Source organism: Falco punctatus (assembly GCF_963210335.1).
Source record: "Falco punctatus genome assembly, chromosome: 5".
Classification (NCBI taxonomy): Eukaryota; Metazoa; Chordata; class Aves; order Falconiformes; family Falconidae; genus Falco; species Falco punctatus.
This window is the reverse complement of record NC_137584.1, coordinates 71,559,947-71,572,076: the sequence shown is the minus strand read 5'-3', so window position 1 is coordinate 71,572,076 and position 12,130 is coordinate 71,559,947. Positions and strand designations below refer to the sequence as shown.

At 57.7% G+C, this 12,130-nt stretch overlaps 2 protein-coding genes across 2 annotated transcripts in view; both read right to left on the bottom strand.

Moving 5' to 3' along the window:
* Nucleotides 1-3,111, bottom strand: part of RP1L1 (RP1 like 1) — a 77,008-nt gene extending 73,897 nt beyond the window's left edge. Inside the window, exon 1 of the mRNA XM_080389167.1 lies at nt 961-3,111. The gene's annotated coding sequence lies outside the window, so the exon portion shown is untranslated. The remainder of the gene's footprint in view (nt 1-960) is intronic.
* Nucleotides 3,112-4,810: 1,699 nt separating this feature from the next.
* SOX7 (SRY-box transcription factor 7) lies at nt 4,811-9,576 on the bottom strand. Its single transcript, XM_080389184.1, has 2 exons — nt 9,013-9,576; nt 4,811-7,194 (listed from the first exon to the last, which is right to left on the bottom strand). The coding sequence occupies exons 1-2, from the start codon at nt 9,230-9,232 to the stop codon at nt 6,296-6,298; spliced, it is 1,119 nt and encodes a 372-aa protein (XP_080245310.1). The 5' UTR covers nt 9,233-9,576; the 3' UTR covers nt 4,811-6,295.
* Between the last annotated feature and the right edge of the window lie 2,554 nt (nt 9,577-12,130).

The window sequence follows — 12,130 nt, the reverse complement described above, 5'->3', positions numbered from 1 at the left end:
TGCTCAATGCTAGCAAAAAAATCATCCGTAAACTCTCTGGTCATGCCCAGATTCAGCTGTTTGGCCCTGAGGCTCCCAGCTTGGTCTGCCACACCCAAACCAGGTGGCCACATCCAAACCTTCCCTGGGGGCATCCTCGCCACCCTCACCCCAGGGCAGAGGACTTGTTGGCCTGGGCACTGCTGTGCTGGGGACTGAGGTCATTTCAGTGTGGATGGTAGCAATTGAGGGTTGGGTATCTTCCCTGCCCTGGTTGCTTGATCAGTGTGAGCCTAGTGCAGGTCTTTGCATGTCCCTTCCAGTGTCCAGAGATGACACTGAACAGGTATCAGCCTTCAGGCAGTGTAGAGGTTTTGGACGAGCCTTGTGGATGGTCCTGGGTGGCAGGAGCACACAAAGTGCATTCTGAAGAGGAGGGTCCAGCCAGCACTGGATTTTACTTATTTCTTGCAAAAAGATAGAGAAGATCCCCAACTGTCTCATTCCCTTCATACCCACTGCACAACCACTCCCTCCTCCCCAGCCAGCTGGGTGCTGTCAGACCCAGGACTTCCACCATCCTTCCTCTTTCAACACCTCTGTCTCCCCAGATGACAGAGGTGGGCCGGAGCTAACACTGGATCTTCAGCCACGGAGGCTGGTGTGGGTGATCTTAGCTCCTGCCTTGAAGGGGCTCTTCTGAGCAAGTCCTTACTGAAGGCTGGATCTCCTCCAGGTGGGCACCAGAGGTGACATGCTGGATTCAGCCACGTGGGTTGCTGCTAAGGTGACTTTGCATTGATGCTGAGCCTGAGCTCACAAGGTCCAGCCTGCACTATACAGCCCCAGGCTCTTCTCCCCAGCTCCCCGCTGCCTCTGTCTTGGCACGCTCCCACCCCAACCCCGGTGGGAGGGAAAGACCCCGCAGCCTGCCCACAGCCCTCCTTCCCGAGGGCCAAGCCCTTCTCCCCCATCACCCACCTCCATTCCCTCGCCACTCTTTTCCTATTCCCAGCATTTACCTCCCGCACGTAGCCCTGGGGGAGCCGGAGGATTGTACACAGAGGGAGAAGTTATTTTTCCTTGACATAAACATCCAGGCCTTCCCTCGGCCCCTTCGCTTGAAACGTGGAGGTAGGACCTGGACTCATAACATCCGGCAGGAGGGGTTGGCCTTATCTGCCAGGAAACACTCAGCTCCGGATACATCCTCCCCTGCTCCCGGCACCCCAAGCAGCTCCCATTGGCAGTGCCGGGCAGGAAACCACTCAGCAGCTTGTCTCATTCCCTCCTCTGGAGGGATGGGAGGGAGGGCCTGATCCTGTCCTCCCTGCGTGGCTCCCCATGGGGTGCGGCGGGGTTCGGTGGGATGGGGGCAAAGAGAGATGGAGGGGGAAGGTGTTTACTCATGAGCAGAACGGGGTTTGGGGGAAAACACTGGGGTTGAAGGGGGAAAAAAGGGAGTTGGAGGTATTGAGAGTCTCCCCTAGGCTCTGCCACTGATCTGCAGGATGACCTCGGTCGCATCTCCTCACCCCCTTCCCTGCCTCTACTACACCACCACCCCACCCCCCGCTTCTGCTTTGAGAGCGATGGAGGGGAAAAAGAAAATCATCTCTGAGCTAATTTAGTAGCAGCGGCCAGAGCCCTCACATGGGGTAGAGACCCCTTGTGCCAAGGGCAGCGCCAGCACTTGGTCCTCTTCAGGCTCTTGGTAAGAGGCAGTTCATGTCCCAGGACTGGACAGAAAGAGGATGGGAGGGAAAGAAGGATTATCTCTGTTTTACAAACAGGGAAACTGAGGCACGGAGCAGCCATGCAGCTGCTTGTCATGCAGGTCTACCCCTGCCCAGTGGCACTGGCACAAGCAAACATGGCCAGTGGAGTGAGGATGGAGAGGAGCCACCACCTGCTCAAGGGATGCAAAGGAAATCGCCCATCCCGGGAGGGCCAGGGCATGACAAACACCACAGCTCCCAGCCAGCCTGAATCCCAGCCCCATCCGGGAAGGTGACCTCATCCCTGCTCCCAGTGCCCAGCACCGTGACCTGCACAGCCACAGAGCCAAGGGCTGGCCAGGGCCACCGGATGCTGGGGGCAGAGGACTCACACCCTGGTCACCTCATGGCAAGGAGACACCCTTGCGCAACCTGATACCCCTGAGCAGGAGCCGAAATGCGGTGTGAGTCCATTTTATCCCTTCCTGCAGCTCTGATTTGATTTTCCTGCTGGTTCCCAGCCCATCACAGCCTGGAGAAAGCAGCCCACAAACCACAAGGCTTTTCGGCATGCACAGAGGCAGCTTTGGGCTCACGGGTTTGGGATGAGGAGGGAGGAGAAACATGCCCAGGACTGATGCAGAATGAGTCCTGTCTGCAGTAGAGACCCCCACAACATCCATAAACCACCATGGCCATCAGCCCTCGGTGGGGATGTCTGTTTTCCAAGCAAAAAAAGGCTCCCTCCCACCTCTGTCAGCCACTTACTGTCTGGCTGGTCCTTGCAGCAGTGCCCTGCATCCCAAAAACATACCGCAGGGCAGGGGGCAACCCGCAGCATTACATTTTCCATCCCACTGGGGAAGGGGTGGATGCCTCAGCTCCCGAATTTCATCTGCGCTGCCGATGCCCTGGGAGGTGGAAGCCGGCTGCTCCTGGTGCTGGCCATGTGCCTGGATCTGGCCGTCGAGCCCTGGCTCCCAGGGAGCCGCACCTCGCCTTGGCTGCAGCTCCCGGTGCCCTCGGGGGCCCTGGCTCCCGGTTGGGACCTGTAGCTGTTCCTGACGTGCTCTGGGGACACGGTCCCACCTTCTCCTCATGCGGCTCCAGGTTGAGCAAGTGGGGACAGGCTCAGCTTGTGGGAGTCTCCGTGCATCCCAGCCCAGCAAGCTCTTTGGATGCACAGAGACCCCCCTTTTCCCAGAGAAACCGACTCCGGCCGCTGCCACGCGCACTGCCGGGGGCTCGTGGTGTGGGCTTTGCCTCTGCCAACCCCGAATGTGACAATGCCTGTGAGAAGGGCAGCAGGGAGAAGGCTTGCAGGGTGTCGCAGTTGATCCTGTTGCTGCTTGGAGCATGGGAATAAGGAGCAGGACAGGTGGTGGCCACCAATGTCCCAGAGGGAAAGTGCCACGGGGGGGGGGGGGGGGGGGGGAGGTGAATGCAACAGGCATGATCAGGCAATCAGGCAATGATCAGGCATCCTGGTGGCAACACCAGGAGCAGATCCTGTTGTGGGGCCGGGATGGCTGAGGTCTCTGCCTCCTCCCCAAGGAAGTTTAAAAACTCATTACACTGCTCTCAGCTGCCCCTGCAGCAGACCTGGCGTAAAGGGACATTTGCAGGGTGCCTGGGGCTGGGTGCCCCCCTAACGCCCCGGGTGAGGGCCCCTCTAGCAGCAGCCTGTTTGGCACAAAGCAGCCCCCTGGATTTGCTGGTCCAAAGGCAGGTCCAGGTTTAGTCACGTGCACCCAGGCCACCCCTCCTGTGAACAATTTTTAACGTGCTGCTGGGGGGCTGTGAGCAATCCCTCCGGCCTGGAGCACCACAGGGGTGGCTGAGCAGATCAGGAGGCGGGGGGAGCAGGGCTTTTCCAGCCCTGTTCCTGCTCCTGGCATGGTCCCGTGTGAGTCAATGCTGCTGGGCAAAGAGGCCAGACAGGCTCAGGGCACCTCCCTCCATCCAGCCTTCATCAGCCTGATTCATAAATCCTCTTGGAAGAGCAGCGCTGCCCCAGCCAGGCTGCTGCACCAGCCATCTTGGCGCTGCACCAAGCATCATGCCTTTGTGCTGGTGCAAGGGCCACCACAGTCCGTGGTGCCAACAGGACACCTAAAGGTATCCATTTTGTTCCCCCTAAAAGGGAAACCAGCCGCACGTGTGGCCAAGGGTGCGTTTGGATGCTTCGGCGATGGGCAAAGGAAGAGGTGGCATGCGTGATGGGAAGACTGTCCCTAGTGAGGCCCCACGTTAGGGATGGAGAAGGACCATAAGCACAGGACAGGGGCATGTTGTACTTCCCCAAATATTCATGCAGCCTCCCATCTTCTGGGGCCATAAGCTCCCTGAGTCAGAGATAAGCCATGGGAGGAAAGCCAGCGCAGTTGGGTTGGGTTGGGTTGTGTTGAGTCACCTTTGGAGACCCCTTCCAGCCACACACAGGTGGGCACCACAAAGTGCATTAGGAACCTTGCTCTTCCACTTCTTGGGGCCGAGCAAGAGCACACCACCTGGGAGGACACTCCTTTGGGAGGTCTGCATAGCTTAACCTCAAGGACCACAGGCTAATTTAACATCTGGCAAGACCAGACTGTGATGTCTGTCCACAGACCACAAGACCAACTAAGCTTTTCTCTACTAGTGGTACCTTAAGGCCACCACTCAACATCCACCTACAAGAGCACCCTTGACACAACTCCCCAAATTTGACCCACACTCCACTTCTCAGGCCTCACTGCTTTGACCTGCATTTGCACGAGGACCTTCACTGTGACCCTCACACTGTGGAGCATCTTAAATGGTGCATCAGCAGAAACCATGAAAGACAGCCTTTGATGTGAACAAAAAGCACGCTCCAGGCACTGGCACTTGCTCCACAAATAAGCAACATCATCTGCATTCACCAACACACCAAAGGCAAAGCTCTGCCTTAACTTCACTGCAGTAGCTGCGCAGGACCTGGCGTTAAAAGGCCACACTAACGAGACGGCAAAAGCAGGCTCAAGGCCATCAAAGTGACTTGCTGCCCCTGAGACACACCACGAAAAGTGAAGGTAAGCGTACATCATGCCTTGAGTCAGTTTGTTAGAAAGTAACCCACAATTTGTAAAGACAACCACAGATCTTTTTTATTTAAAAAAAATGGAAGTAGAAAAGTTTGGCTGAAAATACCAACAAAACAAAAAATTAAAAAAATAGCACTCGCACAGGAAATGTTTCTGTTTTGAAAACTTTGTCAATAGCTACAGCAATTTAAATCATAAAACAATCATTGTATAAAAACATATTTATTTAAATTAAATATTTTATGCAAACTCATATCTACACTCATTCAAAATGCATAGAGTCACACAAAAAAGATGGAATGTATTAGCTTAAAAACCTGTGAAGTGGTGGGGGTTTTGAAGTATTATTGGCAATTATTATTAATACATGTTTGGGACTGAAACCAGAAGATCATAGCCACGCTACTAACTAATCATTACCAAGTGCCATACAGTAAACACTAAGATTAATCATGTCATATAACTGATTTAAAATAAAGCTTCATCTTTATGAAAAGGAAGAGAACTCGAGCAATACAAAATCCAAGGGGAGGAATAATGGAAGGAATAAATCAATGTACAGCTTTATTACAAGCAATAATACGCCGGAGCTACAAGAGGCATTGGGCACTGCGGCTCAAAATGCGAAGCATTCGCCTTCAAAGGATGTTTGATTAGAAAAAAAATGTGTCTGCTACTTCATCACCTCTTCACTCAAACACTCATCCCAGGACCTGTTCCCAGCCTGCTGGGGGGGGGCAGCTCACCCCATCCCCGCTTTCGAAGCGCTTTTGCTGGGAGGCCAAGGGGAAGCCATGGGGGGTGGATGCCGGCCGTATCCTGCCTTTCCAAGCCCTGATCTTTCCTCCAGAATGGCACAGGCTGAAAGCCCTCAGGGCTGGCTTCCCCCCTGCAGCATCCCCCGGCAGCATCCCTGGTGTCCCATCCCCTCTGGGATCTCCTGAGGGATGAAGCCCCCAAGTCCTGGTCTGGGGGCAGGGGGACAGGGTGGGAGTGGGGTTTAACCCCCACCGGTGTGGTCGGGCAGGTCGGGGCGGCTGCAGCAAGGCTGACAGTGGGAGCCGAGAGCGGCTTGCAGACTGCGTGCCCTTTTACCAAAATATTTCCTTTTCCTCCCATCCCTGCCTTTTCCCCTGCCAGGGGCTTTTGCCCCTGCTGGGACTTCAGTCCTGCCGTCTGTGGGGTGCTGCCAACCTGCCGACTCCAAAGCAGAGCTGGAGGTGCCCCAAAATGGGGGGGCAGCCTTCCCACACTCCCAGGAGCACCTATTCTTTGGAAGAGGGACTTGGCCAAAGGGCTTTGCCATTGGGAAATGCCCCCCTGGCTCCATTTGGAGCAGGGCACCCAAGGCTTTGCACCGGTGGTGAGCTGACGACCGAAATCCTTTACCTACACCTCCGAGGAGACTCCATGGCCCTTGCGGTGTGGACTTGGTCACCCTGAGGGGCAGTGAGCGATGTCCTTGGGGAGCAACGCCTCTTAATACTGTGTCGGGTCCTTCCTCGGCCGGTCCAGGCGGCCCTGGCTGGGCTTCTAGGAGACGCTGTAGTTATTGTAGTAGGTGGCGGTGGCATCGGCGAGGACGGAGATGAGGCTGGTCTCAGAGGCGTGGGAGCTGCCAGATGCCGGGACGTGTCCGTTGACCAAGACACCGCCATGGGGGTCACCATGGCCGGGGTTGTTGAGATACTGGTCAAACTCATTGCGGTCCATCTCCCCCAGGAGCTCGGCTTGGCTCAGCTGGTCCAAGGTGTCAAAGCTGTGGTGGTCAGGTGGCGGGGAAAGCTGGCCCAGGTGGGCATGGAGGCTAGGGGGGTGCAGGGACGGGAAGGTGGGTGTGTAGTAGCTGGGAGGAGGAGGAGGAGGAAGGGGAGGGCAACTGGAGGCTGGGGGGATCATGCAGGTGGCCGGCTGTGGCATGGGGCTGAGAGGGTGGTGGCTGCATGGGAGGGAGCTGCCCGCGTACTCCGGGGAGTAGGTGGCACCGGCAAGGTGGGAGCGGTGATGCTCCTCGGGGCAGGGCGAGGAGAAGAAGCTCTGCTCGGGATCTATGGCGTCCAGTGGAGACATCTCCGGGGGAGTGGGCAGCCCGTAGGGGTAGGTGTCCATGCTGGTGCTGCTGCCACTGCCCGGGGCCTCCCGGTACCCCCGGACGGCTGGCAGCCCCGGGCAAGGCGGGTACTCACCCGGCCCCTCTTTCTCCCCTCCGGCCTGGCTGCAGGTCCGCTTCTCTGGCACCACGTTTTGGTCCCGTGTCAGGCTGCCCAGCAAAAACCCGGGGTCCACCCGCTTGCAGATCCGTTTGACCTGCTTCTTCCGCCGGGGCCGGTATTTGTAGTTTGGGTAATCTTGCATGTGCTTCACCCGCAGCCGCTCAGCCTCCTCCACGTAGGGACGCTTCTGCGAGAGGCTCAGAGCCTTCCAGGACTTGCCTGAAACAGAGAAAAAACTACCCTTAGCACCCGCGGCGGCTGTATCGGGGCGGGGGGAGAGGGGGCTGCCCGCCAGAGCTTGGCCGCACACAGCCCAAGGGCAAGGCAGGGGCTGCCGCGATCCCACCCGAGCTGGCACACGGCGGGCACAGCCTGCACAGCCCGCGGGAGGACGAGATGGCAGCAGTGGTGGGGTGAAAAAGGGGAGGATCAAAGCCACTGTAGGTCCTCCAACTCCCCCCATCCCCAGCCTGCAAGTAGGGTAGGCTCAGGGTTAGCCGAGCCCCTCTGCAAATAAATCGGGGCAAATAAAGCTTCCCCAGCTGCCCGGCCTGATCTTGCAATGCCTCTCCGGGATGCGGAGCCCGGCTGCTGAGCGGGGACGGCCAAGGCCATGCCTGGCTGAGCTGAGGTCAGGACGTGGCGTCCCTGGATGCGTCCCAGCCTGTGCCCTGCCAGCACTCGCACCGGGGCTTACAGAGACCTGGGTGCTGTGACCTCGCTGCTCCCTGTTTGAGCTACACAAAATGTCCCGAAGACACAGGACAGAGAAGCACCACCAGGGCAGGGGAGGTTGTATCCCACGGTGAGGCTACGCCAGGCTATTCCTCAGGGGAGGGGGAGAAATGAGGATACAGATCAAAGCATTTGATGCCTTCCCATGGCCAAAGAGACAGCAGAAATAACACTAATAAGCTGGGATGCTGCATGGCAAAGCAGCGAGGAGAAAACCCAAACCACCAAAGAAAACACCACAAAACTGTCCAGGCAAACACAAACTTTGGGTAAGTGGCTGGCCAGCAAAGCTGTGTTGCAATTCAGGCAGCTCTTTCTCAGGCTGTCTGGGCTGGCTATTTCTGTTTGCCTTCTTGGTTTCACATAAAAAATGGGGAATGGGAGAAGGGGGAAATAGTGGATGGGGAGTGGGAAACAAATGTATACTCAAAATGGGGCTTAATTTTTAATACCCCAAAAGAAACAGCAGGAACACACACCCCCCTCAGCCATGCAATGTCTGGGGAAAAAGTGGGAGAGTAAAAGGCAGCCCAGAAAAATCTGGGGGGCCCTCCTTGCACAGTACGCAGGCAGCCCCGGCACTGGCAGCACAAGGAGTTGGCACCCCAGTAGGGTTTGTACCCACCGGGTGGCAGGGTGTGCACATGGGTGCCTGCTCCCTGGGTGCGGAATGCCATCCAAGCTGTGCACCCCACAAGGCAGACCTGGTGGATGTTGCCCCAGGGTGCCGGACCCAGACGGGCTTAGCACCCCACAGTGTGCCCATGTGGGTATGGGTGCCCATCCACTGTGTGCCAGACCCGCCTGTATCCCAAGGGGTGGCCCGGAGGATGCACGCACCCCAGGGTGCCTTGGCGAGACCCAGGCGTGCACCCTGTGGAGCGGCAGGGAGGGTGCACGGTCCCCATCTGGGCAGGGTTTGCACCCTAGGGATGGCCGATGGGTGCCCACCCTGGGGCACAGGATCCCGACAGGCTCTGCGCCGATGGGTGCCCACCCTGGGGCACTGAATCAGGACAGGCTTTGCACTGCCAGGTGCCCACCCTGGGGCACAGGATCCCGACAGGCTCTGCGCCAATAGGTGCCCACCCTGGGGCACTGAATCTGGACAGGCTTGCACCCTGTGAACGGCCGATGGGTGCCCACCCTGGGGCATGGGATCCAGACAGGCTCTGCACCGATGGGTGCCCACTCCGGGGCACCGACCCCGGCCAGGCTCTGCACCCCGTGGCCAGCCGTGTGGGCGGCCGGACCCTCACCCCGGCAGCCGCGCCCCCAGACCCCGCACCGCCCGCTCCTCACCGAGCATCTTGCTGAGCTCCGCGTTGTGCAGGTCGGGGTTCTGCACGGCCAGCCGCTTCCTCTCGTCCTTCGCCCACACCATGAAGGCGTTCATGGGCCGGCGGATGCGGCTCTCGGAGCCCTTCTCTGCGGGCGGGCAGCGCGGGGGCGGCCCCGGCGGCAGCCCCTCGGCCCCCTCCAGCCGCTCGGGCCAGCGGTAGGTGCTGAGCAGCGCAGCCATGGCCCGGCCCGGCCCCCGCCCCCGCCGCGCTGCCCTCGGGGTCCCGGCGCAGTCCCAGCCTCCCGCCCGGCCTCCCCCGTATTTATCAGCTCCTTGGAAAGAGCCTCCTCCAATGGCACCGAAGGCACCGGCTGCTCCTCCTCGTTCGCAAACTCCGGAGCCCCGGCCAGGATGGCGCGGGGAGAAAAGTTCTGCCCCCCACCCGCGAGACCGGCACCCCCCTCCTCCTGCTTCCCGCCCCCCTCCTCTTTTATTATTATTATTATTTTGTCTTATTTTGCCGCTGAAGGGGAGTGACACGGAGCTGGAAACAGCCCTGCCACCCCCCAACAGCCCAGCTGCCCCCCCCCTAAATCCTCGAGGCTGGGGGAAACGCAAAGGGCACTGAAATCTTTTTTGGGTGGCCTGGAAAGAAAAGGGAAAATGGCCCCAAAAGGAAGGTCCCCACAGGGGTGCAAAAGCCTCCACCCCCCGCCCCCACCCCCCGGCTTTGGCAAGCTGCAGCGCGCCTGTGTGCGAGGGGGAATCGAGGCAGGGTCCTGCGGGCGGGTGCCCCTTTCACCCCGCGCCTCCTGCGTTAACCACTGGTCCCAGCTGTGCTGTGCCACCCCATGTGGGTTTTCACTCAGTTTCCCCAAATTCCCAGATCCTCTCGTACGGGAGAGAAACCAGGACATGGTGAACCTGCTTGTCCAGCCTGGCTGGGCTCCTGGGCGAGCTTTGCAGGGGCCAGCCGGGGCAGGGATGGGTCTGTGCACAGCCTGGAGAAGCTGCAACAGCCCCAGTAGGTCTCCACTGCCGATCCTTGGGACACTGGGAGACGAAGGGCTGGTGGGACGCTTTGCTGTCTTTTTCTCACTGCTGCATTTTATGGAGTGCTGCCCCATCCTGCAACCCACTGCAGCCCAGCCGGGATGGAAGCATCACTGTCATGCAAGGGGATTTCCCACTAAGCCCAGTTTGGTGCTCAGGAGGGCAGGAAAATCACCCCCAAGAAGCGTTCCCCCTGCTAGGATGAAGGATCTCCAGTGATGGGACTGAAAATCCCCAGCCGGCTGCCCTTGCCCAGCTTATCCCTGCAACCTGCCCAGAGGAATATATTTAGTCGCTCGATTCCTTTATGATTCTGACCCCCTGACATGGGCTGCAGGGCTGCAACGGCTCCGCTTTGACTGATTGTGGATTTCCTCTCGGCGCTGCCAGAAAACTGGCGGGACAGGGTGGGAGGTGGGAAGGTGTTTCCTCGGGCTGGCCGCTGCCCCTCTCACCCCCAAACTGGGAGGGGGGGAAATCCCAGCGCGGATCCCAAGCCGGGTGTTTGTGCAGGTAGGCAGCGATTCACCACGTGCCAGGGTGTTGCTATTGACTTGTCAGATTACAAGTGACGAGAGAGCGGAGCAGTGTGTCAATGTAAGCTATGCGGGTTCAGGATACACCCGGGGTTCCTGGTGTCTCCACTTCTGGTTTCTCCTGGGTTACGACAATTTGGGGGTCCGGAGAGGTGGCAGCTGCCAACTTTGCTGGCAGCAGAAGCAGCAAGTGCCCTTTTTGAGTTTTTTCCCCAGCACCGAATTAAACTCCTGCGGAAGCAACAACATTTTCCAAAGGAACTGATTAAATCTATTAAGCTATTTACAAGTGGGCTCGATCAGAGCTGCCATTATCTGGGAATACAACAGGAAGGCAACTTCTCTTAAATCTAAAAGGCGCAGGATATTTCCTGGTCTCAGGTCAGATTTATAAACCCTTTACACACACACGCAGGCCCGCACATAGCAACTGCCTTTCATCTGTGTTTTGGAGCCGGGCACGCTCCTGGGGACAGCCCGTGCTGCCCGTTCCCTCCAAAAGTCCCATCTCACGCCCTGGAGTGCCGGGATGGGGCAGGGAGGGAGGATGCCGACCCCTCCATCCTGCCCTGAACAGGCTTCCTGGGTGCCTCTCGCAGGCGAGGGTTGGCAGCAAGGGGTTGGGAAGAAACCCCCTGACATCCTTGGTTTGTGATTTCCCTTTAATAGGGGCTGAAGCGCACTGAAAAAAGGGACTGCCCGAAGTTGCAAGGTTTTATTTTGAATATGGCATTACACCACCAAGAGTTATTTTTTAACCCTCAGGATGCACAAGGCCTGGATATCATCATCATCATCAAAATGCCGCCTCTATACTGCAGGCCCTGGAGGCCAGAACATCTTGGTAGTTGTGGTAGAATATCCACTACAATGTAGAGATCCCCTCCAGGGAGAAGCAAAGGGACAGATGAGTCCCACTCAAGTCGTTTTCCACGGCATGTGGTAATGCCTCCATCCCGCACCGCATTCCCAAGGTGCGGTTTGCAGGATGGGAGGAAAGGTCCAGGGAGGGCCGGGGCGGGGGGTAAAGCTCTGCGCAGGGACTGGACCCATGTCCACCTCATGCCTCTGCTCTCCCAGCAGTCACTGCCTCTTCCTGATCCTTCCTATTCCCTCTGCATCCTGGGGGTAACATCTTGGATCTGCCCCAGGAACCGCAGGGGGTGAACCTACCTGGCTTTTCAGCACACACACACACACGCACGCACACATACACCCCGCTCCGAGACATGTGCTGTACAAATACTGCAAAATATTTCTTGTTTGGATTTTCTCCCATGCTAGAAGACAGCACCTTCCTAAGGGCCCCCATGCTGCATTTTGAGTGCGAACAATAATAATAAACTTTTTTTTTTCCTCCTCCTCCTCCTCTCCTTTAGCACCTGGCATTCTGATTGCATTAGTAAGATGGGTTTCATTCTGCACCCTACTTAAAATGCTGGTTAAACCTGTCCTGTAGGAAGCTCTGCATTACATAAAGACAGCTGGGGCCATGTGAAAATGCCACCTTTTAATTGTGACCGTATCAGGGCAATCAGCAGCAGTCTGG

Coding starts and splice junctions, on each gene's coding strand:
- SOX7 (XM_080389184.1), bottom strand. CDS start 9,232: ATGGCTGCGCTGCTCAGCACCTACCGCTGGCCCGAGCGGCTGGAGGGG. Junction 7,195..9,012: donor GGAGCTCAGCAAGATGCTCG/GTGAGGAGCGGG, acceptor TCTCTGTTTCAG/GCAAGTCCTGGAAGGCTCTG.